The 27,786-nt window shown below is 41.3% G+C and overlaps 1 protein-coding gene across 3 annotated transcripts in view; it reads left to right on the forward strand.

Annotated features, from left to right (window-relative positions):
* The window catches only part of LOC311197837 (putative RNA-binding protein Luc7-like 2), a 36,766-nt gene extending 17,335 nt beyond the window's left edge, over positions 1-19,431 (forward strand). For all 3 annotated transcript variants that reach the window (XM_084271669.1, XM_084271667.1, XM_084271668.1), the window contains 8 exons: positions 5,139-5,237; positions 6,081-6,191; positions 6,840-6,983; positions 8,077-8,253; positions 10,504-10,595; positions 11,469-11,498; positions 12,390-12,584; positions 18,398-19,431. In XM_084271669.1, the coding sequence (XP_084127795.1) occupies positions 5,139-5,237; positions 6,081-6,191; positions 6,840-6,983; positions 8,077-8,253; positions 10,504-10,595; positions 11,469-11,498; positions 12,390-12,584; positions 18,398-18,590 (1,041 nt within the window). In that variant the 3' untranslated portion in view covers positions 18,591-19,431. The remainder of the gene's footprint in view (positions 1-5,138; positions 5,238-6,080; positions 6,192-6,839; positions 6,984-8,076; positions 8,254-10,503; positions 10,596-11,468; positions 11,499-12,389; positions 12,585-18,397) is intronic.
* Positions 19,432-27,786: the final 8,355 nt, after the last annotated feature.

Here is a 27,786-nt window from a genome sequence, read left to right on the forward strand (position 1 = left end):
CCAAGTCTGCTCTGTTTGCTCAGTCCTGCAGTTAAGCATATCTTTAGGTGGTCATAACTTACTGCATTCAGCTCTTCAGGGCTCTTGATGACTAAAATCATATTGATTGAGACCTTGGTTTAGCAATATACTTTAATTGGTGATTAACTTTAAGCTTATTAGGGGTGGAATTCAGCTCCAGATTAAGACCTCTAAATTTAGGTTTCAGCTGAGGAGCTTGCGCAGGAGTCAGAACGAGTCTAGGCAATAGAGCCTAGAGAAAGATTCAGTTTATCTGCCACAGAGTATCCCTGTCGAGGTAGATAGAATCCATTTGGCTTCACTGACCACACTGTATCTAGATCTCTGTTTACTGTGAAGTTTGGATAATACACGTATCTACAGATAGGTGTTAGTGAGTCATTTTCATCTAGATTTGCTTTCTTTGCCAGTAGTCTCATTGGCTCAGTGGAACTATTTCCATGCTTAAACTTTAGGTGTGCCAGTGTGATTATATGCTGTGGTTTTACACTCCAACGGAATCCTGCTTTTTGTATCACCTTTTCAGTTCAGGACTGATTTCATCATGTGAACTGCTTCAGCTTTGCAAATCAAATTAAATTATGTTTGTTTGAACTACCTCAATTTGTAGCCTTCAGTGATGAATTATAAAGCGTTCCGTTGTCCCAGCAAGTGATCATGTCAGTCTCTTGAAACATTCTTTTAGCTCTTTGACCAGTGCCAGGAAAGTGAGCTGATTGTACCATGTTCTATTTTAATGGATTTAATTTATCTAGATGGAGTGGTTTTACCCTCTCTATGGTTATGTAACTTCAATATTAATATATTATGTAGCCAGGCTATAAAATAGAATTCTATGTAAACACTGAAAGATCTTATTTAAAAATAACAAAACCTGCTCCTAGTCAGTGAAGACCTATCTATTCTAAGGACTCACAATCTTCAGAAGTGAGAGTGTGGTTAAAGGGAAAAATGTCTTAACAGAAGTATTGAACTTCTGAAAATACCTGGAATTTTCTGTGGTTGCTCAGGACTAACTTAGTAATTTTTGCTTGTTTTTAGCGTTCAGCATTTCTTTCTTGCTTTTCCTACAAAAAGTTAACCCCATTAGTGGAGTGAGAGAACTTAAATCGTTGATTATATCATCCTGGAGGCTACCCTTCTGAACATGTGTTGCTTACAAGAAAGGACAGGCTTCACCACCAGTCTGGAAATTGTCAGAAACAAAATTTTGAGTGCAGATGAAAAATGAGTTCCATAATAAGGAAGATCTCAGCAAAGACTAAGTTTTGTTTTATCCATAGCAAGGGTGTTCTCATACAGACCCCAGCAGTTGCCTCGACAGTTTGATAAAGGGAGAGATCTGCTTCCTCCAGTACAAATTTTTCAGTCATGCCAGATAATCCTAAGAAAACAAGCCAAATAACCTTCTCTTGCTGAATGTGAGCTGCTTTGGTATGGAAATCTTTATAGCATCATAAACACTGCCCAGTGTATCTTCTTGCAAGACCTATCAAAGATGCTTGCTATTTTTAGAAGCATTGATAATATGTGTTATTATGTCACACTTGGCTCAACATCAGCCCTCTGTTTTTAACATAGCTTTGCCTTTTCTGTGCTCTTTTTTCACTCTGTATAGAGTGCATTCAGTAATCTCTGATGTCAAATGAACGTGTAGTACTTGTAAGAGTGCCAAAATGGTAATGTGCTGTGAGTAGCTCAAGATGTGAAAAGAAAGCCTTCACACTTCATGTTCCAGAACAGTATCACATCAGAATTTAGTCTCCCGTTCAATTATTAGTATCAGCTGCTCTGAGTGCACACTTTTGCAGATAAACTCTTCAGATTCTCTATTGCCCAAGTCCTCAGCCAGCTCTTCTCTGTCTGTTCACACTTAACTCATGCAATATTATTTTTTTTGTACCTGATCTGATTGAAGCAGAGCTCTGCATCATTGTTAAATTAAATGTGTGTAATGCATATTTCTATATTGATACCAAGGGTATTCTATCTATTTTATGGATGGGATGACAAAAATTATTAATAAATCATTTCAGTATGAGGTTGTTTGGGACAAAAGATAATTGTCTAAACCTCAGCTCTGGGAAGGCAAGTAACTAATTGCCTGAGAAATGAAAATATATTACATGAAATGGTTAGTGAGCTGTTAGTAGAAGACTAACAGTTTCTAACTAACAGTTTCTTAGAACTCAGCAATAGCAAAGGGACTCTTCATATCCTGCTTTGCATGTGGTTGTCTAGACTGTTTTCTAGACTAATCTTCAGCAATAGCTGAAACTTGTAAGAAACATTCTCCAAATGCTTAGATTGTTCCTGATTTTAATCTTCAGTAAAGGTGCAGTAACTGCAAAAAGCCCCAAAGTGTAGCTTCACCTAGTCAGTCAACCTGGAGACTCTGTTTTCGCCTTTATTTGCTTTATGCATCTGGCCTTCTCTGTAGATCACTTTAGTATAAGTCTGTCTGAAAGTCAGTGTGTGGACAGTGAAAAACAATTAATGTGCATTCTTTTTAAGCCTTCATTAGTAGCTTGATGTGTGAATATTAGCCTCCTCATAGCCATCTTCTGTTTCAAATGTGATTCATCTTTAAATGGCTCACTACCAACATTTGCTCCTTGCCTCTGGGGGAAGGCATTTCTTGGCACCACCTTGCAAGGTGGACATGTCCACCTCAGCTGACTGTCTACTTTGCAGCTTGCCAGAAGAGCCAAATTTTAATACAAGCTGCAAATTAAGGTCCTCAGCAATCCTGATCCAGCATAGACTTCTGACAGCTTGCCCAATGTTGCATAACTTATACCAGCAGAAGGGCTTTTTAGCCTGGTTTTACATATAATGTGCAAACAGGTTTGTTTTACATGTTTTCTCTCTTTGTAAACTAAATCTGCATTGGGGTTTGCTAACAGAACTGTGAAGAAAGACATTTAGTAGCAATATTTTGGCTTTCAAAGCATTAGCCAAGACTAGTACAGGATGCATTAAGGAGCAGTTTCAACAACAATATAATTTTTTTAGCAGCAAAGCTAAAGAATATTTCTCTCTGCCTGTTCTTGCTCCCTGTTGCACCACATGACTATTTGTAAGGCCACACACTCTGTTGGATCAGAAAGAGAAGGGGAGCCAAAATTTCCTGTCTTCTGACCAAGATATCTAACAAAAAGAAATCTGCCCCAACACTCCCCTCATGCACCAAAATTGCCACTAATGTTACCGAAGTTAGTCAGGAGTTTCTGAAGGGGCATCTTGATACTGTAGGAGATCCGAGCTGCTGAAGTCCAGTTACATTGCCCCCTACACAGCTGTTTGTGGGGCTGCCTGTCAGGTTGGACCCAGCCATAATGGTGAAAAATGGCCTTTGTTTTTGGTTTGCTAAGGTGCATTTTACCCAGTCAGTACTCAGCTTGTGTTCAACTGCGGATGCGCAAGTACGGAGTGGCACAGCACAGGGGTAAAGGGAGGACAGAAACATTTGAGTAGTAATGCTGGCTCAGATTTAATTACCATCCTTTCAGGTGAGGGATTTACAATTCCCACCAAGAGGAGGAGAAATCAGAAAATGTACTGAACTGAGGAGGGCAAACCCAACATGAATAGAGGGAAAAGAAGCTTATAACACATGTAAAGTGAACAGTGTGGCATGGCAGTGTTACGTGAATTCTGTTTTTTAAAAGTGCAGTGGAGGTTTACTACATGCATTTATTCAAAGTGTAGGTAGATGGCATATTAAAATAATGTTTTTCTAATGCTGTGGTGGATGTATTTCCAGCTTTTTGTCATTGCATTCAGAACTACTAAAGTGTGCTGCTAGCCTTATTTAGAACTGGAGTGCTTAACTTAAAACAGAATTGGCCATGAGTTTAATCTTAAATATTTTATCAGAGCAAATGATGAATCAGCGTAAAGACCAGCTTTTTGTGGTTCTAGGAGGACTTAAGTGTCAAATTTTCAGATAATTTTAAAATCCTTGATACTGCTTTCACAGGCCTGAAGTACTTTCTTGAAAGTATGCTGAAGTTTAAATAATGTCAATATCTAATGACTTGGAAATAGACATGTGTGTACTATGTTGCTGGGCTCTAAGAAGTGATGCAAATCCACAAAGACAAAAAAATTGCTGAGGGTATTTAAATAACTACAGTTTATCAAAAGCTTTCAAGTTCAAAATTCTGTATTTTAACAGTTCTTTTCTCCCATAAAAAATTACTTTGATGGGTTTGTTGAATCATCTAACTGATGATTTGAGAAGTTGAAAGCAAGTGATGTTTGAGGGTTCTTAAGTGATCCAAACAATGTAATCCTTTCAGCTATTGCACGTAAACTTGTGCTTTTGCAGAGAGTTTTTTTTCTATTTTTTTTCCATTAAAAGTAATTTATTGGGAATGGTTTGAGAGTTTTTTTGTTAGGTTTGTGGGTGTGGGGTTTTTGTTTGGTTTGGGTTTTTATTGTCATGTGTACATTGCTCTGTCTTGATCACCAAGCAAACTCTGAGGGAACAGATTTCATTCCTTATACTGTGTGGTATGCACATTTCAATTTAAAACAAGTATTTGTTACCTAACAAGATTCTGGGTGCTCAGTGACATGTGCAAGATTAGTGATACAGACTGCTTTAAGTTCATGCCTCCTTCCTGTGCTTGCTAGAACAGTTTCAGGTTACAAGTAAAATATCTGTACTTTTTGTTCCATGATTCTTGAACATAGTGCAACGCTCAGCTCATCATTACTCATCTGCAAAATGTGTTGCTAAGATTTAGTTTTTGTCTGTCTCACTTGAAACGCTTCAAGAACAATTTTTAAATTGCACAGCTTTAAGTTGCAGTGGTTTGCTGTGGCTGTAGCTGTTTTGGGTGATGGAATGAATATAACTGGAAAACATTTCATAGTGTGTGCAGACAGGTCAGATCAAACATTTGACCACTTAATTGCCAGTTATTTGTAGGGAACTTGGTTCACCCAGGCTGTTACAGTTCAATACAGGATTCCCACTTCAGACACTTGTTTGAACTTTCCATAAAACAGTTTTTGCAGGGCACTGAGAGAAAGTCATGCTAGCTTCATTCCTTGTAACAATTCTGAAAAGTTACCCTGTTTTCCCCTCTATGTTTTGTTTTTTTCAGAGAATGGACCTTGGAGAATGTCTGAAGGTGCATGACCTGGCACTAAGGGCAGATTATGAAATAGCATCCAAAGATCAAGATTTCTTCTTTGAGCTTGATGTATGTATTTTGTCTTTCATGGTGCAGAGAAAGTGTAATTTGTGTATGTGGATAAACTGAGCCATAAAAGTCAAATTTTGGTACATGGCAGAAGGAAAACATTTGGAAAGTGATTTTATAAGAAGCAGCAGAGAAACTTGTGGCACAGTTATGTAAAAGATACATGCTTGTTCATGGTTATATGCAAGTATTTAATTTGTATCTGTAGTCATCTCTAGGTAGAACTGTTAACAGCCTTCCACAGAACAAATTATTGCAAACCTGGATGCTCTCTTAGTGTTATTAAGTAACAAGCCAATGCTGAGGGTGTGTTTGCTTTGAAAAGTCTTGAATTCTGCGCTTATTGAAGAAAGTAATTTTGCATTGTCTCAGTGTGCCACTGTTTGAGTAACACAGCCTTGAACTCCCTATGAGGAAGTGAGTCTTCACTAGAATGAAAAGGCTTGGTGGTTTTTGGTGGTGTTTGGAAGAATGGTGTTAATGCTGGATAGCTTAAAACCCTAGTGAAAAAAAGTTACAATACTTTATGCACTGGTTGGGTGAGGTGAACCCAAATATCCTTTGAAGACTTTTAATAGATTAGAAATGCTCACTATTTCTAGAGAAGACTTAATTTGGATTCACTTCCAAATTATTGCAAATACATAAAACTATGACTATGGTTTTTAAAAAAATGTTCTGTATTAGTATATGTGATTAGTAATCATAAAGTGCTAGATCATTGTTTTACAAAGGTTGCACTAATAAAAACTTACACAAGTGAAGTTGTAATAAACCTGTAAAGTGTTAATGAAATAGTCAAGTTTTTGACAGCACTGATCAGTGTTCTTACCTATCTTTTAGGCAATGGACCACCTGCAGTCATTTATTGCAGACTGTGACAGGAGAACAGAAGTGGCTAAGAAAAGACTAGCAGAAACCCAAGAAGAGATCAGTGCTGAAGTTGCAGCTAAAGTAAGCATGTAAAACTAGTTACTGAAGTACCTTTGCAAGCCTGTTTTTCTAAAGCCTTCAGTTTAAGGACTTGGCAATCTTTGCAGTTTGAGAATTCATACTGTGGTGGAGAAAAAAATAAGACATTTTCTGTATCTTTCCCAAAATTGCCTTTAAAGCACAGAGAGGAGAGTTCTCTCTGATATTCTTGAGGTCAGGAAATTTGACTCTTTGAGACCATGCCATACAAATATTAGTTATTACACTTTTTGATCAAAACTTCGTTAAAAAATTAAAGAAAATTTGATGTGCTTTTCTCAGATCTTCTAACAGAAAGAAACTCATAATTTTTCTGCACATATATGCACATCCTAGGAAGAACGGTTGTACAAATATTAATTTTGCAAGACTTTATATTATAGGCAACAGTGTGAATTACTTGAAGTTTCTGAACAAACTCCTGCTCTGGAGGTGATAGACTTGGTAACTCAGCCTTTCTTTGTGTGTTTTTACATGAGGTGACTTGTTTTGCATTTATGTAGAGACGTTATCTCTGCATGTTTCTTTTAATTCTCTCTTACCAATTTGGCATATAACAACTCGGTCATAGTTCAGATTGTGTTCCACAATTAAAACATTCCTTGTGTTAATCCTTTCTTGTCTTTCAAGGCTGAAAGAGTCCATGAATTGAATGAAGAAATTGGGAAACTGCTGGCCAAAGTAGAACAGCTCGGAGCTGATGGGAATGTGGAAGAATCCCAAAAAGTAATGGATGAAGTGGAGAAAGCTCGGGTAAAGAAGAGAGAAGCAGAAGTAAGTTGAATATTTAAGGTGTGAGGGATGGAGAGGGCAGAGTCCAGTATTAAATTGGTTGGCATCTGTGTAAGGCAAATGTCTTATCTGCTAATTGCTTCGTGTAAAACTAAAGAATTTGCTTTGCGGCATCCTGTACAATTAAAATTTCTACCATTAAATGTACTCCTATATTACTGATGTCATACTCACTTCCACTTACCTTAATTTTTTAGATGTATTGGCCAGTTTTATCTGTGGACACCACAGTTGGGTCTCTGTTGGGCTGACTTATCTCTTTGGGTCTCATGGCTTTTTTTGTGCCTCATGGTGTCCTGATGTGGCTCGTACTGAAAAGCTTTAGGGAAGTGAATTGTTATCTTCACTGAAAGATAATTGGTCGATAGCAAGTCAGAATTGTCCTTGTAATGTTCAGGTGGCAGAAATCACCAAGAGATTTTTCCATATCATATTTCACCAAGGTACTTAAATTTATAGAAACAAACATCTGCAGTTGTTTTAATTGTACTAGAGGGGCTGCTGCCAGTCTTGTTTGTCTTACCGTCTGAGTCTCTAGATACATTTTGCTCAGATAACTTGTTTAATTAGAGTCTAAATTGCAGGTAGGTTTCTCAAGAAACTGCTACTGTTTTAAACTGGGTTCAGAATTAAAACTGGTGTAATAATTTCATGTGTTAACATGGCAATCGCAGTGTTAATATGTATTTGGTTTTGCATATGAAGAAATGGTTCCTCCTCCTAAGTAACACGATCCTAAGTAAACTCCAGTTGTTTAATGTGCAAAAACCAGTTGCAAAAACAGTTGCTGGTGTCCTGCTTTTAATTATGTCCAATCTTAATTGGACAATTGTCCAGTCTCATTAAGATACGAGGCAGATTCCTCGTATCTTAATGAGAAAGATGATTTATGAATAGTTTGAATGAACTAAAGGGTGTGCTGGTGTACACTGAATTCTGTTAACTATTTGTAGTATATCTTTGGCAAAGTGTTATCATTCACTTCTCCATGCAGAGAAGTACACAGCTGGCAAACTGGGTTTTGTTAAGGGGTTGTTTTTTTGGTTTTGTTTTTTTTTTTTTTTTACTTTTTTAGGAAGTATACAGGAATTCTATGCCTGCCTCCAGCTTTCAGCAGCAGAAGCTACGGGTCTGTGAAGTGTGCTCAGCTTATCTTGGTCTTCATGACAATGACAGACGACTTGCTGACCACTTTGGAGGAAAACTACATTTAGGATTTATTGAAATAAGAGAGAAGCTTGAGGAACTCAGGGTAAATCATTCTGAAATTTTTGTGTGTGTATATATGTGTGCTCCTACTTAATTATTTGCCAGGCAACCTTAATGGAATATTTCTTTCGGGGTGTATGAATTTATTTTTTTATTTTTCTTTACATGTAACTTTCAAATTTGGGATTTCATTAGTCTACAGAACACTAAACATTCTAATTTAATATCAGTTATCTGGACAACTTGATAAGATGACCTATTTTGCACTGAGGTATCTTAGAACACATATTCAGAGCAATGGACCTTGGGAACAAAAAGTGTGATTCTGCTTGTAAAGCAGAGTGCCTGAACACCAGCGATTTTTTTAATTATTATTTTTGAACAACAGTGACATTGAAGCCTATTTAGCAGCCATAGGAGATAGCCAAATGAATTCTACTTTTATCCAGTCGATTGACTAAAAGTAATAATGAGAGTCTTGAAAATACAAGGACGTGTAGTGTGCCTGAGTGATACTGTTTTTAGTTAGGGTAGAATGTTAATAGGTGTTGAAATCCTCATCTTTGGTACCAATACATAAGGAAGATGATAATGTGTACCAAAGTTTTCAAAAAGACTTGCAGAAATGCTTGGAGCTGAAGCAGCCTCCTCTATGGTGAAAGGCTAAAATTCAGTGTGTTTATTATATCTGGACAAAGATTAGGAGGTGACTTTTATTCTGTAGGTACCAACAACTACAGATTTTTTTTTACAGACTATTTTGAAGGCTTTTAAGCTTAAATCACAATAGACTAAGTAAGTTCCAACAACTCAAGGCTGTAGCTATGCGAAGTCAGAACAAAGAAGGATGTGTATCTTGAAGTCAGACTAGCTATTAGGATAACTGCTAGGAGGAGGTTGCATGTTCTCTATAGTTTGAAGATTTGAAATCCAGTTGGAATATTATCCTGAACAACACTATCTTGACCAGAAATCATGTGCTGGAAGAAAGACTTACTGGAATTACATTCTAGGGTTCTGGTATTCAAGAGGATTGATTTGGACACTGATGCTGTTTATGATCTTAATATGCAAATTGTGCAGTTCAAGGCTCACTTAAGCATTGAAGTGTAGAAATCATTAAAGACAATAGCTGAATGAATTGAAGCCCTAAAAGCAGAAAATGCTGTAACTGAGTTTGATTAAATTGGTTTAGCTTATAGTCCATAATATTCCAGCTGTCTTGCATGGATACTGTGACTTACCCTTTGGAAAGCCTAACTCTTTCCATTGATTGTATTGGCAATTCAAACTTCAAAATGTAGTGGCTGTAACTTAAACCTTTGATGCCTAGAATAGATCATGTGTGCTTCCTCTCATTCCACCATGAAATTATGCAGAAAGTCATTTGAGCAAGAAACCTTGGTTGTAGTAAAAATACTGATACTGTACAAGGAAGTACAGATAGAATTTGACATAAAGGGTTGATAGAACTGATTATTTATATTTACACCATTTGAAAAAAAAAAAGAGTGCATGGATAACTATTTCACATTCCCAAAGCATCAATAAAATTATCTTTTGAAGTACTTCTCTAACAAAAAAAGAAAACAATAACTATCCCTCCTTCCTCAGAGCTCTCCTCAGAGATCTAATCAAGATGCTGCTGGGGCAATTCCACATCTCAGAAGAAGGTCTTTACAAAGAGTTGAATTTCTTGCATCATGTCCAGAAGGTGGCGAGACTTGGGTTTGGCCAGATCTCCAGTTGTGAGTTCCACATCTGAGGGCCCTCTACTGAGCGTGCCTTGTCCCCAGTAGTAGTGAGTTCAACCTGGGTCTGTCAGCTGAAGCATCCTCATTAATTATATGTCTCGTGTTCATAATACAGAAATGAGTAGCCTCCAAACCAGGTATCAGCCCAACCAAGTCCTTTAAGGATGTTTTTTTTTGTCATAGCGTAGCTGAAGGAGTTAAACAATTAACTCTCCCAGTTCTGATTAATTTCTGCCTTTCCCCAGTGGCCAAAATATGATAGGATTGGCATGGAAACTCAAAGGCATCGCTTACTGCTCTGAATTCCCTTTGTGGAAAACTTAATATAACTCTGTGTATTTTAGGTCTTGGTGTAACACCCATCATTTTGCTGCAAAAGAAAAGTGTATACATACTGAGGAAGAGAGAGGCAATAATAAACACAAGGGAACGGGAATAACCATGGAGAGAACTGAATATTAACTGTCTAGATTACTTTTATAGCACCTTCATCTTACATTTTGAAATGTAACTTCATGAATATTTTCCTTTGCTTTTAGAGGATTGTGGCTGATAAACAGGAGAAACGAAATCAGGAACGCCTGAAACGTAGAGAGGAGAGGGAAAGAGAAGAAAGGGAGAAACTAAGGAGGTAAGGATCTGTTATACTTACATAATGACCTGTCTACGTTTAATGGAAAAGCTATGATGTAGTTTATAAACATTTCTATCACGATGGTCTGTATTTATTTGAAACCTAAAAGGCATGGAAGTAGATTTCATGTCTAACTCTTAAAGCCTGAGTTGTTTCCATAGAAAGCCCTTATAAAAGCTACAGTTAGAGATGCCTCTATGTATTTGAAAAAAATGGCCTTTAAATGAGATGATTTCTAAGTGTGTACCTTGTTTTGAGAATTGACAGATGTGGGCTTACACACATTGGTTTCTAACATCTGTTAGATGTTGAATGTCTTCTTGATAGATGTTAGAAGTTATTGGAAGCAGTCTAATCTATGACTGAGGAAAGTAATTCCCTGTTCTTATGAAATAGCTGCTTCCGGGCCTTGTGAGGCTGGAGTGGAATGGAACCTGAACTGCAGTTCTCTTGACATGTCAGCTTCAGAGGTTAACAGTGTAAATTGTAAAATCTGTTGCAGTCTGATAATACATGCTGACAGGAAATAAAGAAGTGCTGACTTAAACTGTAATCTTTTTCTGTGAGAGGGGTGGAAATAAAAAAGTAGCTTAGGTAATCTTTTGGGTTTGTGGCATGGTTGGCTCAAAAATGAAAAAAAAAAAAAACCAACCACAAACCAGCCAAGAAACACAAAACAGTTGTCAGAGGGTTGTGTTTCCTGGTAAACATGTTAGAAAGATGTTAACATCAAAGAGATGTTTAAATAATTAAAAGTAAAATAAGAAATACAATAACGGGTCAACTGGCTTGGTTTATTGTTACTAAACTGTGCTTTATTTGAAAAGATTCTGTGATAAAAATGAATTTGCTATTCTCCATTTGTTTCAGGTCCAGATCCCACAGCAAGCATACCAAAAGGTACATAAATCTGCAAACAAAGAATACTGTTGTTGAAGCCAGCCTTTCACGAGCTGGAACATACTTTGCATGATTCCATGATTCTATGATTCAAAGCGTACTGTGACATACTCATCTCTCTGTGTGCTCATACAGTATTATCACCACGCTCCTGATTTTATGCATCTGTTCTGTGACTAGTGCAGTGCAACTTTTGTGTCCCAAATAACTCTTGGAACACAGAGAATTGTTCTTTCTTCAAGGCAGAAGCGTGTGGTTGTATTAACCTTCTGGTGAAAACCCTTGTTTTTAAAATTCAAAGCACTCTCAGGAGTCTGACCCATCAATAGTACAACTTCTGTTCCTAATCTACACAGTTGAAAGTCACCACTGAGGTATTATTGCAAAGTGGTTTTTGAAAAAGAAAGAGAGTAACAAATTTGGATGGTGTTCAGAACCTTCCAGAGTAATTGTACTGTAGTAGCTATGAGGAACAATATAGTCCTGTTTTCTTGGAACATCATAATATGTAAGTTTGGGCAGATGATCCCTGTCGCTGCATCACAAAGTTCTACAACTTTGTCTGATAAAAACTAAGGTTTTAAATTTAAAAAGTAGGTTTTCTTTCCCATATTTGTAATTCTTCTCAGAAGTCTGAATTGACTATACTGTAACCATACATACAGGCATGAACTAACTGGAACATTGTCTGCATTTGTCACAAAGGATTCTGTAGGATTTTTACTGTTGCTTTCCCCTTTCTGTTTGCCTGTGATAGCACAACGCGATAGCTCTGAATGTCTGAGACCGTTCTCTCTGCAGCTTTGCTTATGCATAGAGTGCATAATACTCACAGTAAGCTGGTTGAGTAGCTGGGTGATTGCAGTGCCTGGTTTTTCATTCTGTTTCTAGATCTAGGTCCCGAGATCGCCGCAGACACCGATCTCGCTCGGCCTCCCGGGAACGAAAGAGGAGAACTCGCTCCAAATCCCGTGAGAAGCGCCACCGCCACAGGTCTCGCTCCAACAGCCGCAGCCGGAGTCGCAGCCACCATAGAAGCAGGCATAGTTCCAGGGAGAGGAGCCGGGAACGCAGCTCCAAAAAGAGGTAAACAGTGGCATAGAAGTAAATGACTTTCATAGACACACGATGAGAGTTCTCACACTAAATTAAGTAGTGATTTAAAAAAAAAGTAGTAAAGTAATAGGGTTATGTATTATTTCTGTTTTGAAGGGGTTGGTGTCAAGATGTAATACTGCCAGCTTCCTGTAGTGTAGACAGTGAAACAGTTGATTGTATTTAAACCGGGGATATCAGCAGTTGTTTTACTGTCATCCATTTGCTTTTTCCTTTGGGCTTTTATTCCCAGCACTGGAGCCCTTCTGTTATGTACTGTGCCAGATAAAAACAAGTTTAGATATGCCTGAAAATAAACTTGTTGCATTGCATCTGAAGATGTTGCTTTGCAAGGAAAGTAGCTGAATAGCTAATTGAAGGATTACTGTAGAGAGCAGGCTGGGGTTGTTGCTTTTGAATGACTCAGTTACTGTCTGCTGCTGAGGATTTGCTGGCTTATTTTCGATGAGTGAGGTAAGCATAATTTAGAAGTGCGTTAGACTTGCACAACAAGGCATGTGGTAGGGAGGACCACACATAACTGGGATTCCTTTCTTGTATAGGTCAGACACTGTGGCATAGATTTGAGTGCAGTACGGTGAACAGGGTGCCTGGTCTTAAAACGGTGCAGAATTTGGAAAAAAAGAGAGAAAACTTGGTTTTGGAGTGGCTGCACATGCAGGGCTTATAATGCAAATGATTCCAGGATTTAAATCACAAAACATGGATACATGTTGAATGTGTTCAAGTTACCTTGTAGGTTCTCTACCCTAAAAATGAGCTTTTTGCCTTCCTGGAGTAGGTTGGTGAGTGTAGTCCCATTGTGCTCTCTAAGAGAGCACAGAGAACAAGGTTGTTCCAAATCTTTTGTTTCCTTCTTTTTATTGCAGATGGATAGAACATAAACATCCAGTATTGTGGTTGATACAATCAGTAGTGTTTGTTTTTAAAATTCTTCAGGGTGTTCTTTAGGATACCTGTGATGATAGGCTACAAGCAAGATGTAAACCGATAAGTCCACAGTGTTGATTTTAGGACTCTAAATGCCTCCAGGCATTAGCAGTGGCAGATTAGTAAATCTTCAAAGCCTGTAGTTTTTCAGTCTTAAAATTTTCATTTTGCATCAGCACATTTGTTAACATAGATGCCCCAGCGTATAGAGCGTGTGCTCAAATTGCCTTTACTACTTCAACTTTGAAGTCCAGCCTTGCAAGATTCTCTTTGAGGCCTTCAGAGAAAACTATACTGACTGATTGTTTTGGGATTCTCATTTTAGTTGTTTAAACTCCCCAGTATGGTACACACAATGCAAACGATGCATTGTCTTCTGTATATTAGCAGAGAAATATATAAGAACAGGGAAATGGTGTGGAACACTGGTAGTCTGTAACAGTAAACCTGTCAGTCTCAGCTGCTGGAGCTGAATTTAAAGAGCACAAGGTGATTTGAAGGTGAAGTCAATGTCTTTTTGCAAGATGCTTGAAGGGATAAGCCCTTCAAGCTTGTGTTGTGGTGAATGAGTTAAAAATATAATGTACTTCAGGGACAGGATTTCAACTTTACATTACTGAGCACTGGAAATACTCCTTCTGGTGTTCCTGCTCTGAGGATCCTTGGTACAAAGGATAAATGCTTGGTACTTGGTACAAATGCTGCTTGGTACAAATAAACGTTTTTGCACTACTGTTAACTTGAGGGAAAAACTTGCTATACCATAATTAGCACCCCATGCCTCTTGTTTCTCTGAGGTCAAGTAGAATTTTTCTTTTTGCATATATTGTGTTTTCAAGAGAATAAAGAATCCTTAGAGCTATGTTCCCCCTGCACTCAGACCAAGATAGCAGCTGAACTTGCAGCCAGGCTGGACACCTCCTTTTTAAATGTACTTCTAGCTATTAGAGCTGCTTTTCATATGAACAGAGAAGTCTTTCTGTCACATACCATGCCACTGCTGATGCCAGAATCCAAAATTAACCTGAACTTGCTGGCACAAATCTATTATGCTTCCTTGTCGCTTAAGAACTTTTTCTAGTCCAGGGCAGTATTCATTGCCAAATACTATTTTTTAAATACTCTTTTTTGAGGAATGTCATAAAGCCATTATAAGAAAGACTTTTTTTCAAACATGTCTTCCTTAAGTTCAGAACGTTCAGTTGTCCAAGGAATTCTGGCCAAGAATGCTCTGGAAAATAAAAGACACACTCCAGTAAGTTAAGTTCTTTGGGAAGGAGTCACTGCCTTTTGGTTTTGAGTGATCAAATACATTCTGGTCTGAGGAACATAGTGCTTTTGCCAAACTCTTGCAGAAGAGCAGACTGTAGCAACAGAAGCAACAGAAACATGTCTGAAAGCTGCAGCAGCAGCAACCCATGGTGCCTTAAATTCTAGAGCCTTAAGTGAAGTGTGGAGTTGTGGTTGCTATGTGGAAAGTGTTGCATCATTTTAAGTTAATCTAAACCCTTCAGTGTGATGTTTGGGCTTGGTTAAAACACCATAACATACAATTACTGTAGGCTGCTGAATCCTGCTGTGAAGGCTGTTTATGTGCCTGGAGATTTTTTCAGCTGACTCTGCATCCCTTACAGCTTCAACATGGAAGCATGTTAGACAATTAGACTCTTTAATGGAGAAACTCTTGATGTGCTTCTCCTGGGAAGGTACTTACACGTTTTGTCCTGTGTAAACATCATTATCACAGGCGATCACATGCTGGGTATTACTGCTTGCAGCAAACCATGCAGTTCCTTCTGGTCTTCCTGTCCACCCTTCTTCAGAAAGTATTTTCCAAAGAGCCTTTCACAGAAAACAAGCTGCCACCTCTCAGATGCTGCTTCATTCTGAAAGTAAAGGAATGTTGATATATGAGAAAATCCTACAAATATAGACATGTGCCTGACAAATGTGTTTTCTTTAATCTGTGGGATCGTTAACCCTGTCAACACATGCATTTGTTCTGAATGGCTCTTAAAGGCTGGGATCTCTTTCCAAATGTGTCAGTATAAGGAGAAGACCCCTGCACTGTGGGCAGAATGGAACATGTGTCTGGCAATAGTAGCAAATGTGTCTAAGACAATGGAACCGGTAATAACAGCACAAACCTAAGGTAATAGCAACTCTAGGTTTACCTGGACTTGGATTACTGGGTTATCAAGACCAGGTCTAAGCAAAGTCCTACTTTTCTTTGCTGTTACCTATAAGTTCCAAATAAATAAAATTAATCACCTTTTGTCTCATCAGAAACAGAATATGTATGTAACTTGTGCTTTGTGATTTGCAGTGAGGGTGTGAACGTCTGCTGATGCAGACTCAAGATCAATCATGACAGCAGACCTAAATGTGACTAAATTGAGAAGTGGTGGTGTCAGTTTGCTTGAGCCCACTTGCAGGAATTCATGTGACAAGGACTAACGTACTCGCCTACAGACACTGCGTGGATAAGTAGAGTATCTGAAGTCGTAGGAAGGGGCTTCATTTCACCTGGCTTTAGATGACTCGGTCAGGTTTAAATCTCATGAGTCTCATTACAGACTCGTCTGACATAATTTTGTGTCTATTTTAAGATAAGACAAATCATGCCTTGAAGTGTCTCTGTCTTTTGGCTGTTAAGGAAATCTGGCTGTTTAACTGGGATGTCTACACTGCAGACATCTGACTGCAGATTGCTGGGTGAGATCCCACTCCTAGCACTTAGATAATTATTTTATTTTATTTTTTTAAAAATATGCTTCAGATCCTGGTGGAAAACATAATATTCTACCCCATGCTAATTCTCTGCTGTGGTAGAGAGTAGAGACTTCATTTCCCTCCTTCCTTCTCTCCTTCCTCCTTTCCTCCCTCCCTCCTTTAATTTTCTGGTGGTTTTGCGAGGTTGGGGGTTTTGGTGATGGAGGTTTTGGGGTTTGACTGGTGGTGGTTTTTTGTACTGGTTTTCTTTCTTCTTGTGAGAAGAAAGCGGAGGAGGGAGAACAGACCTGTTTAGTCAAACAACTTACTCCTTGGAAAGTTTGAAACTGCAACTGCATCTTTCGGTGCATCCCTAGATCTGACTTGGCTGCCGTAGGATTTTCTCAGACTGCCAAGGCTGCTTATCTGTGGGTGTTTTTTTGTACTCGGACCTCATATAGACATCCACAGATACTGTCTTGGAGCCAGTATAACTAAGTGTAACATGACTTATAATTTGTGAACGTGACTGAGGATGCTACTCACATGCCTGGTGAAGGGTGCGTTTTCTGCTAGGAATCCACTTGACCCGTTAGGAAGTAATGCGCACTGAGCGTTGTAGGTAATGGAAGTCAGTAGAGGTTCTGAGTCTAAAGGCTACACCTTGCCCTGGAGAGAGGCAGGAGTGGTATTTCACAGTCTTCTGGTAGTAGTACTTCCTGCTAAACCAATAGTCTAAGCTTTCACATCGATGTGCTATGATTCATTAAAGCCAACTTTCCCTCTTGTCAGCTGATTAGAGACACACCCATAGAGAGGTGGGATGGCTGGACAAAGGCATCTTGCACGTCCCCCTTCCAAATGCTTTGAATGAAAAGCCAAAGCGGTGCATGGCATCTCACCCTATCTGCCTGCCTGGTCTAGGATTAATCACTAAGAGTTACTGTGAGTCAGCCAGTTTGGAAACATCGTCACTTCTGCAGTGAATTTGCAGCACAAAATAGTCATGTGACAGCTGTACCAACCCCAGTATTAACTTATTCGGTGTGTAGCTCCTTTTCTTATTTGACCTGTCATTGTGGAATAGGAGTAGCCTGTAGGTCTCACCGTTTGCAGGTACTAAGTCTTGCAAAACTGTGTGTTGTCAGGAAAGTAACCTTTGCAGCTGAGGAACTACAATGAAAGTTTGTTTTTTGTGGTAAGCGTATAGAAGTGCAGGAGCATTTTGAGTTGCGATAGTTGAAGCTTTGAGTTGTGACAGTAACTTTCTGTTGGTGGAAAGAGTACGGTTTCACTGTCCAGTATACCAGATTTTTTGATTAAAAAATGAGTGCCTAGCTTTATAGCATGGTGTTAAGGTTTTTCCATGAAAGTATGTATTGGAGTCTTCTATGATTGCAGTACATCTTAAAAAGATTGTGATGTTTTTCAACAACAAGCTTAGGTGGACTCTGTGAGGGAATATAGGGGATGTCTAATCCAGTTTTTTTTTAATACAAGCAGCTATTTTAAAACTGTGGAATAGTTAATAGAACAGCTATTTTTCTCTTGTTCCATTGTAAATGTTTTGGAGATGTCTGTCATCAGAGTAAAATACCTTAAAATAACACCACCCCAACATAGCAAGATGACACAACGGATAATTCTTCTAACAAGCTAAATAGTAGCACAGATTCCAGGTTTGTTTATTTGTAACGTAGTAGCCACATTCCAGAATAGCAGAAGTCCATTTCTCCCTGCTTTTAGTCAAGCTCCCATTTTTAATCACGCTTTTTAAGTTTGTAATTTTTATGTCTGAGGCTAGATGTTCTTCTCAAGCTAGAGATAATGGTTGAGAAATTTCAATTAAACGTAACGTGAGCTCGAGAGTGGAGGTTGGAAATAAAGAGTAAAGCACATTGACCTTAATCTGAGCTTTGTAATAAATGTAGATTAAATTCTGCCTCCATCAATATTTGTCTCTTGAAATTGGAAGTAGGAAAGGGAGAAAAGTAGAATGGTTTTTGATGTCTTCTCATATACTTCTATTTATATAAAGCTAAAGCTGGTTGGAAAAAGAAGAAAAATATAAAATCAAAGTGCTCTTTGGTAGCTACAGATTGGCAACTAACTTGAATTCTCAAATTTGCTTCACTTTACAGATCCTCAAAAGAAAGGTCTTCCAGAGACAAAGAACGTTCAAGAGACCGTGATAGGACATCGCGTGATAAAGATAGAAGCTCGAGAGAGAGGTCACCGCGGGATTTCAAAGACAAGAAGCGTTCTTACGAGAGCGCTAACGGCCGGTCAGAGGACCCGAGGAGCTCAGAAGAGCGTGAAGCAGGGGAGATATAACTGGCTGTATATTCACCTGATCTCTAGCTTCCTATGGAGTTGCATACTATGGTTTAGTTTACAGTTGTTCAAAGGGACACCAGTGAGCAGTTCCAGACACTGATCCAACTAGGGTAGATGTACAGTATATAAAAGTGGTTATAACCAAGTCAGAATTAAACCCCATCAATTAATGATGCCTAAAGCTGGGTCCTGGACTTCCACCAAGTTGTAAAACTTTTCTGAAAGATTTCTCTTTATTCAGGACAACAGTTTTATGTACCAAGATGCAGATCTCAATGTTTTTAATCTCCTTTCCAATACAAGTTAGTGAACAAATTATATTGTACTACTTGCCTTGGGTGCTTTTGAACCTTTATAAATTCTCCAATTCTGCTCCAGTCAAAACAGCAGCATTGAAAGGTTGTATTTTGGGGGATTTTTTTTGTTTGCTTTTTTTGTAAGAGGGTGGGTGGATGGATATTAACTTTTACTCTAAGGTTATGTTCCCAGTGATAATTTTTGTTGTTGTTGTTGTTTGGGAACCTAGGAGTTGATTACAGTGGGAGCATTTAGACAGAAATGTGTGCTGGAGAAAGCGGAAATGTCTTTTTACAGTGCCTATTTAGACTTGGAAATTGAACAGCTGTTGCATTACATCTTTTTTTATTTCTACTTAAATTTTGAAATCAAAGCCAGTCCCATATCTGTACCATTTGATTGGTATGTGTTCAATATATTTGTTTTTTTCCATAAGGACTCTCTGCTTTTTCTTGTGGGGTGTAAATGGCACATCCTTAATTGTATTAAAAACAAACAAAAACCAGCAACAACAAACAAAACTTAACATCAAAAAAATAAAAAAAGATTTAAAAGGAAAACACATTGTCCAATAACTTAACAAGGTATACTGGTCTCTTAAGGTGGTTACTTAGAAGTTCAGTCACTTAAAAACTAACATTTAGTTATTAAGGGATTTTAACATGCACATGTTAAGTCTTTCTCATTGCTATCCTGACTGTCCAAAGGTCTTCAAAGGCAAAAATCTGTGGAATCATAATGGTCATGGCACTAACTCCTGAATTACTTCTGTTTCAAAAAGCAATATTTCATTTAGGTCCCAACTGCCATGGTGTGAAGGGGTTGCTGATGATTCTGTCCAATTCAAAGTCTCATGGGGCATACAAATTATTCACACAGAGAAGTTTAGAGATTGGTAAGTTCCCCCTGAGACTAAGCACCACTTAGTTTCTTAACAGTGATGCTAAGAGCAGTACTTGGAATGATTTATTGGCATTTTCAGCAGGTTCTGCAGACTCCTCTGTATCCATCAAGTCCAAGTGCCTCTGTGGGCACACTAGCCATGGGTGTATAATAACACTATGAATTCACTCTGTGCATTTCTTCTTTGTCAGTGTCTCTTCTGTAGCCTCTACAGCATGGTCAGAACACGTGGGTGACAATTCCAGCAGGGCAGGTGATTCAGCAGTATTTTGGCTGGCAGTGAACGCTAGAACAGGACCTTCACCTCTTGGCAAGGACTTGTATCCAGCATAGCACATACCCTCTCCTTTGAATTCATGTCTCTTTAAGGTCCTAAAGAAATGCTGTAATAACAATGGCTAACTACTTAACACTCTTTATTTACCCATTTGAAATCTGAACGTGAGTGTCCTTCCTGGGAATGCTTTTATGATTTCCTGCGTGGTCCAGCTGCACCATGAACGTGAGTCACCAGCGTTGGTCCCTCTGGTATGAGCATGCTGTGTAAGTGCTTGCTGACATCTATTGTCACATCTTTTGTTAATGGAATTCTAGTTGCTAGTGTGACAAAAGGTAAACAGTCACTTCTAGATGCATCTTACATAACAGAATTGCCAGTGAGTGGATTACTAACTCCTTTGGAATTCCTTTCTGGAATAAATATATTCCAGAAATGCTGAGGACCTGTCTCCCCCTGCAGCCAGCAACTAGAAATTGTGTAATGTAAGGGAGGTGGGGGGGTGTAGCAGGAATTTACAGACTCTGGAAAAAATCCTGCTTAGAACATTAACTAGCACGTTCTGGATGAAATGCCATTGATTTTACAAATGGCTTTTGGATTTCATTTTGAAAGGGTGATTGGATTTGGGCCTTTATTTATAGGTTTTTGTGGGGTCCGAGCTTCATAGTATCCAAGTACCACAGCAGTGTTAAACAGACAGCAGGTAAGTTTTGCCTCTAGTATCATGATCAAACAGTCTAAATTGCATGTGGAAGTACTTGTCTCGTGCCTGAAACGAGGACCAGGGTGCAGTCAGGAAGAGAATAAAGGCAGCTGATGAAGCACACGTCTTCTGTGGCAAGTAATGTGGAACGTCTAACAGAAAGGGAGACTGCTTTAATATTTGTACCTAAGTAAGAGTCTTCCACCCTGCCATCAGAACCCAGCTACCAAATTAATTTCCAGGAGGCTGAAACAGGTATTCATCAGCTGTGTATTTTCTGCTGGACAGCTGAAGGCTGGTATTGGCTGACATTAGTTTGTGTGGTCAGAATTATTATCAAAGGGGGAAATATGCCTCTGGCCATCTGCTGCATTGTCAAAGGGGAAGGAGCTTTGACACTAGCTGTAGTTTGGGCTTTGTTATTTGTAGTCTGATTTCCCAGTCTTCAGCAGTTGTTACATCTGACTTCTGGTCTAGAACCATAAACACAATGATGAGATCACTCAGAAGGTGAAGTTGCTCATCCGTGTCCTTTAGAGGCAGATGTATTAGTGCCACATCACGCTGTCACTGGGCTTAATGACTTCTCTCACTGAGACTGTTTTCCCAGCCTTTCTCCTTTCAGTTATTTGTTCAGCCATTGATGCGTAAGAGGTGGGGTGCCAGACCCACAGGGACAATGTGGGGGATGCCACTGGCAGTGTGTGGCCATGTGACCTGCTATTACTTCTTTGCCAAGAGATTGTACAAGTCTGCAGGTCCTTTAGAGGCCTGAGTGCTCAGAGCCATTCCTGTTCAAGGAAAACAGCTTCCCTCTATTGCCAGGGTGCTGACTGCAGCTGGGAAGGGAATGGAGCTCCTTGGGGGATCTAAGGATGCTGTACCTGAGCATCACTTTGAAAGTTTTTTGACACAGTTGTAGCTCCATGGCAATTTTTATCAGACTGCAGGTGTAAAATTGAGTGAAAATAGTAATTAATGCAAGTGAGGTGCAGCAGGTAGTACTTCTGGGTATCAGAAAACTGTCTGGATTGGTCAGGGGAGCATAAAACCAAAACCATGAAGATGGTAAGCAGCTAGAGGATGGCACAGGACCAGAACTGGTCCTCTCCTGAGTGTGTAGTAGTTGCTTTTCCTGCTGGAGCAGGAGGAGCCATACAGCAGAACAGTGACATTTCCAAGCTGAGATGTGCTTGGCCTGGTGCAGCCGTCCCACGTTACCCACTGACAGACTTCTGTCAGGTAGTGAATCTGGGAATTAGCCTCCTGCTGGGATAACTGCAAACCCCAGCCCTGGAGTCTGTCCAGTCTGCCTTGTGCCAGTTCGTGCCTTTGAAGTACCTTCCATCCTGCCCAGGGGCAGTCAGAGATCATAGTGATCCAACTCCCTCAGCCACTGCAAGGTGGTGACTGGTACCCTGAAGTAGCTGTAGGGAGAGTGGTGGCAACTTGTAAGACACCTGGGGCCGATGCAGGACTGCTAAGGGTGTGGGTGGGACTGCTAAGGGTGTGGGTGGGTACATCCAAACGATCCACCATTGTAGCTGTGGGAACTTCAGTATCCCAGCAAGAAGCTGCTGTGGTGCTGATGACTTCTGCTGTCCCCTCTGTGACTGCTGGGGAGCCAAGCAGGTTGCAGTCAGCTTTAAGCAGAGTATAAATGCAGAATGAGCTCCACGCCAGAGGTGAGCGCAGTGTGTAAGGGTCTGCAGCACCTCCTGCCACCCCTGGTTTACTATTCTCCATCCCACATTTCACAACCCACCTTGCTCAGTATAGTTGTCCTTTGCTTAGCAAGCAGAAGTTAGTTTCTCCCCATGCAGTGGCTTACAGAAAGAGTTAATGGGATCTTCTTCCAGTCCTGCCTGGTTCTTGCTCTTTCTTGCTTTGATCACTTTTTTCCTACCTGCTTCTCAATGAATTGCTGCACCATTACTACTGACACAATTCTTTAGTTTTCAGCAAGACCTGGAGATCTGGCTTTTCCTGCAGCCTGTGAAACTGGGAAGCAGTGTACTGGTGGGCGGGGGTTTCCAGCAGATGGAAATACAGGAGAAGGGAGGGAGAAATGCTTGTTTCTGCCCCAGGCTCTCCTGTTTATCCCTGCTTTCCCTTCAGCAGGTCCACAACAGGCAGTCAGCAGGCAGTTAGAATATTCTCTCATGACTTGTTTCTCCTGGCTCTGGCTTTCCACCTCTTGTTGCTGGGGTAACTGCAGTCCCAAACGGCTTCCCAGGCTCTGGTAGAGCTGTGCAGAGCACCATGGGCAAGCAGTGACCGAAGGATCGTGCCGGCGGGGAGTCAGGATTAGTTATCAACGGAGCAGGGCTGGATGGACACAGGCAGGCTCAGAAAGGGAACTGCCCTTGCCGTGCAGCCTTTTCCCAGGCTGAAATGAGCAGTCAGATCCTGACCGTAGCAAAGTGTTGATGTCACGATGCTCAGTTGGGAGCACAAAGGTTACAAACTCCCTGGTGCTGGCTGGGAGGGGCTGCAGCCTTCCCCAGCACCAGCCATCAGGCACCACCGCCATAGACAGCCTGCTGGAGCCTCGGGTGGTCACTGTGGTGCATCGAGCTACCCTAATTCACTGAAGTTCAAAAACCAGATCAAACTGGGTTCCAACAGCGCAGTGAAAAACTGATCTTCAGCAGGAGGGGGCCACCCCTGCCTTGATGGACTGTGGGACCATAGAGGTGTTAATCCAGTATTTCACAGCCATTGTCTTCCTTGTCCTAAAATTCTGCTTCTGCTGGTGGCCTGTGCTAGAGGGGATTTTCAGAGTGACGCTGGGATCAGCCTGCTCTGCCTGACTGCAGCAGTTAGTGACTGCTGGGTGGCCGTGGTGGACAGCCTGGGGAGGCTGGATGGAGACCAGCATCACCACCATCATCAGCAGTGTGTCCCTGCTTTGCCCACTCCCACGTGGTTGTGCAGGGAGGAGGTGAAGCACTGTGTTCCTGCGTAGGAGAGAAGGAAGTGCTTCCAGGGGCAGCAGAAGCTGAAGTCTGGGCTCTCCAAGGCAAGCATCCACAATCCTCTTGCAGGCTGCTATTTCTACTGCCCTGTGAGTAAGCAAGTGATTTGGTCTAGGATGCTGCTGGCTCATACCAGGACAAAAAACACTCCTGTGTGTCTCAAGCTTATTTGATACCAACCGTGTGCAGGCTGGCCAGTATAACCATGCCCTAAACTGGCTCCACTGCATAAGCCAGAAGAGCTCTGGTGTCATGTTTAAGGTTAACTGAGCCTCTGACTAATATTCCGTAACTCTATTAGCTTTAGCAAAGGCAAAGGTGCCTTCTGGACCATCACCTTTCCCTAAAGCAGGGTGTTGTCATGAAAGAACAAAAGAGAGGTTTTACAGTGTTAACAAACGAGAAGGCTTGACTAGGGCTGGGGGCTTTTATGGCGTGGTTTGCAGCAGGGGTCACACCTGTGCTTTACGAGACAGCCTGACAGGCATGTGAGTTTGGAGGCTGTTCTTTTCCTCCAAGGACCGCTGGTTCCTAGTGCCAGTTCAGACATTACCACTCACTTGTCTTATCTCAGTGTGATCTATTGGAGGCAGCAAACCTTTTTCATCACACTTTGTGCCATTACCAGCCTTGTGGTACCTTCTCTTTAACCAGGAAAGTGACTTGAAAGTCATAACAGAAGTGCTGCTCCCTGCATGTTCCTGCCTGGGCTGTGCCATCACAGCTTCTTACCCATCTCTAGGTGTTGTAAACAGCAATCAGCAGCAGCCCCTGTTCTTTCAGTGTAACACAACACCTCAGAGTGCTTTATCTTTACCTACACCCACAGCTCCACTGCAAGGGAGCTGAAGCAACCCTGCACTTTAATCACTAAATGGAAGAGTGGGCGCAAGGGAGGGTTATCAAACAGACCCTGCTAGGAGGATTTCTTGGAAGTTTCCCCAAGTCCTCTGCAAGGTGTCTACTCCCCTCTCTGGGCAGCCCTGGGATATCTGAGACAACCTTACCCCTGTACCTCCCTGAGCCTCTCTCCAGGCTGGGCCAGGAAGGCTGCTTGGCTCAGACTCTGCCAAGTGTCCTGTAAAACACTCCCTGGTATTTCAGAGCACCTTGGTGTGTTCACAGCCCTCGTCTCAGAGTGATGTGGTGATGCTGCCGCATACCACTAGACTCAGGGATTTTATCCCACCATCAATGTGCTTTGCAAGCACACCTTCTTCTGGGTAAGTTTCTGCTTTGTCACTACAGCAGATGAAGTTTTTAAAGTTAAATTTCTCTCATCTCTGGCTGGGTGTATTTGCCAAGGCTGCCCTGTTGGAAGGTCTAATTTTGCTCAAAGTAGTTGATGAACTGAATTTAAGTACATCTGTGGTTTTATAGTGTTTAGGTAATATTTGGAATTAGAAAATGTTTCTACAATGCCAAGTTGTGCTTGTGGGGATGCTTTTTTTCTCTCCAGAAACATGACAGGAGGTTTTAGTAGTTGAGGAGATAAACTTCCCCCGTGAGCTCCCTCTCTTCTTCCCCTTTCCCAGAATCTCCCATCTGTTTCTCTGGTTTAGGTGTCAGACACAAGACAACTCCATGGCACTTAGCTGCTTTAACCTGGCACAGGCACTTGTCATGCTACCCATGGCATGTCATAGATCTGTCATCTCACCCAGACCTTCCTGATGTCCCACAGATTCTAAGAAAACCATGAATCTTGGTGTGAGAGCTTTGGTCCCGACTCCCTGATGGTGCTTCATGGAAAATCTCTTCCTGCTACCTTTAGGTGTGGCGTTTTCCTTAGGTTTCTCTTTACAGGGTCAAAGTTATCCCTAAGAATGCATATGGTATGTATAGCACCACGTATTTACTGGCTCAGTAAGTAACAAGTGTGTTTGCTTTGCCTCCCAAGTACAAGAAGGTTGCTGTTTTGCAGAGGCACAGGGAGGTCCAAGGACAGTCAGACAGGATCGTGCAGTGAGGCTGCTGGAAAGCTGGGAATTCAGCTGGGTATCCTGTCTCAAGATGTCAACCGATCTGTGCTCTGTTGGGAAAGCTTCATGCCATCCTTTGAAATCTCTGATAGAAAAATAAAGGCCACATGCTCCTAAACCCCTCACACCATACAGATTCTTAAAATGTAACGTGTGTCCCGCCCTTGGAAATGTATTTAAAAAATAATTCCCTCTTTAATTACTTGTTTCACACGCTGCTTTTGCTGTGCTGCTCTCCATCACAGCAGCAGCAGGGACCACAACAGCCTTAAGCCATCAGCCAGTGTAAATAAAAAGCAGCAGTTAGTTTAAGCTTTTCAGACTGTTAATTACTCACACTCCCTCCAAGGGGTTTGAGACTATAAATATTTTTTTACAACTCTTGTTCTTTTCTTGCAACACTTGACACTGCTTTGCAACATCCTTCCCCTTCTCCCCAAGCGGGATAAAATACCAAATCCAATAAAGCAGCCTGGCCCCTCCTGCCCCCTCCTCCCTCTCTGGAAGAGCTCGTGTTCTGGGCTGTGGGATTTCAGCATCTTTTGCCAAACAAATGGGACAGGTGAGGAGAACTACATCTTGACTGGAGAATTCTGCATGTTTAGCTGTTCCCAAAATCGCTGTTTCATGGCCAAGTGGAAAACTTCCCTTACCACTCCCTGAGATGTCACAGAATCATAGAATTGTAGGGGTTGGAAGGGACCTCAAGAAATCATCGGGTCCAACCCCCCTGCCAAAGCAGCTCCCTAGGACATATCGCTCAGATAGGTGTCCAGACGGGTCTTGAATATCTCCAGAGATGGAGACTCCACCACCTCCCTGGGCAGCCTGTCCCAGGGCTCTGTCACCCTCACTGTGAAAAAGTTCTTCCGCATGTTGGTGCGGAACTTCCTGTGCTCCAACTTGCAGCCATTGCCCCTTGTCCTATCCCCACAGACCACTGAAAAGGGGCTGGCTGATTCCCCCTGCATCCCCTGCAGATAATTATAGACTTTAATTAGGTCCCCCCTTAGTCTACTCTTCTCAAGGCTGAACAGTCCCAACTTACTCAGCCTGATTGCTGATTGTCTGATTGCTCCAGGTGTGATGGGTGCTTTGGTGGGAGCTTGAGCTGGTTTCATAACCCGCCTCGTACCACCAGTTACCACACACTGCAACCAGCTACAGCTCCTGTGCACCATGAGTGCCTTTTCCCTGCTACAAATGAGAGAAGACGCCTGCTCTGGCTGTTTATTGCGTTGCACTGAAGCAGGACAGCACGTGGTTATTCGCAGTTGCTAAGGGATCATTTCACCACGCCAAGGAATACAAGGAAAAGCAGTGAAATAGTTCAGGACTCGGTTACCACTGAAGGGAGGATTGGGCCGTGCAGCAGGTCAGGATGAGGGCAATGTCACAGAATCCTGTGCTAAGCTGAGTCTGCCGCACCACCCGCTCAGCGGGGCAGCAGCGTCCCTCAGCTGGATGCATTTGGAGTAGCACAGGAGCTATAGCCAGCTTCTGTGCTGTTGCCTTCTGGCTGCGTGGCCAGAGCAATTTGCTGAGAGCAGCACCATGAAATCTGTGTTCTGGAGATGTTCATCCCTCCCCAGAGGGACCCAGTGGTGACCGTGTTCAGCATTGCCACCCTTCGCACTGCAAGCGGCTCCAAGAAACTTCTCCCCAGGCTGGGGAACTCTGCTGGCTCACGCAGGACAGGACTTTCTCCTTGTCTTTCTCAGACTTAAGTCTTTCCCATACACCATTCCCCCCATTGTTTTAGTTCAAACTGGTAACAACACCCATGACTTTTAAATAGTGACCTCTACAAGGTCCCTGGTGATGCTCCAAAACCTCCTCCTCATCATTCATGAGTATGGTGAGGTGGTAGGTGAGATAAAGAGCTGCTGGTGCCACTCTGGGCTCATGCTACTGGAAAGCGCAAGTCTTTCTCTCAGGAACAGCAAACTTAGAGTCATCATCTTAAAATGTAGTCTTCAAGGGCAGTGGCCAGGGAAACCCAACTGGAGCACTGAAGCTGTAAGGCACATCAGGATTTGTTGGTCAGCTT

Source organism: Gallinula chloropus, assembly GCF_964237585.1.
Source record: "Gallinula chloropus genome assembly, chromosome: 1".
NCBI classification, from domain to species: domain Eukaryota; kingdom Metazoa; phylum Chordata; class Aves; order Gruiformes; family Rallidae; genus Gallinula; species Gallinula chloropus.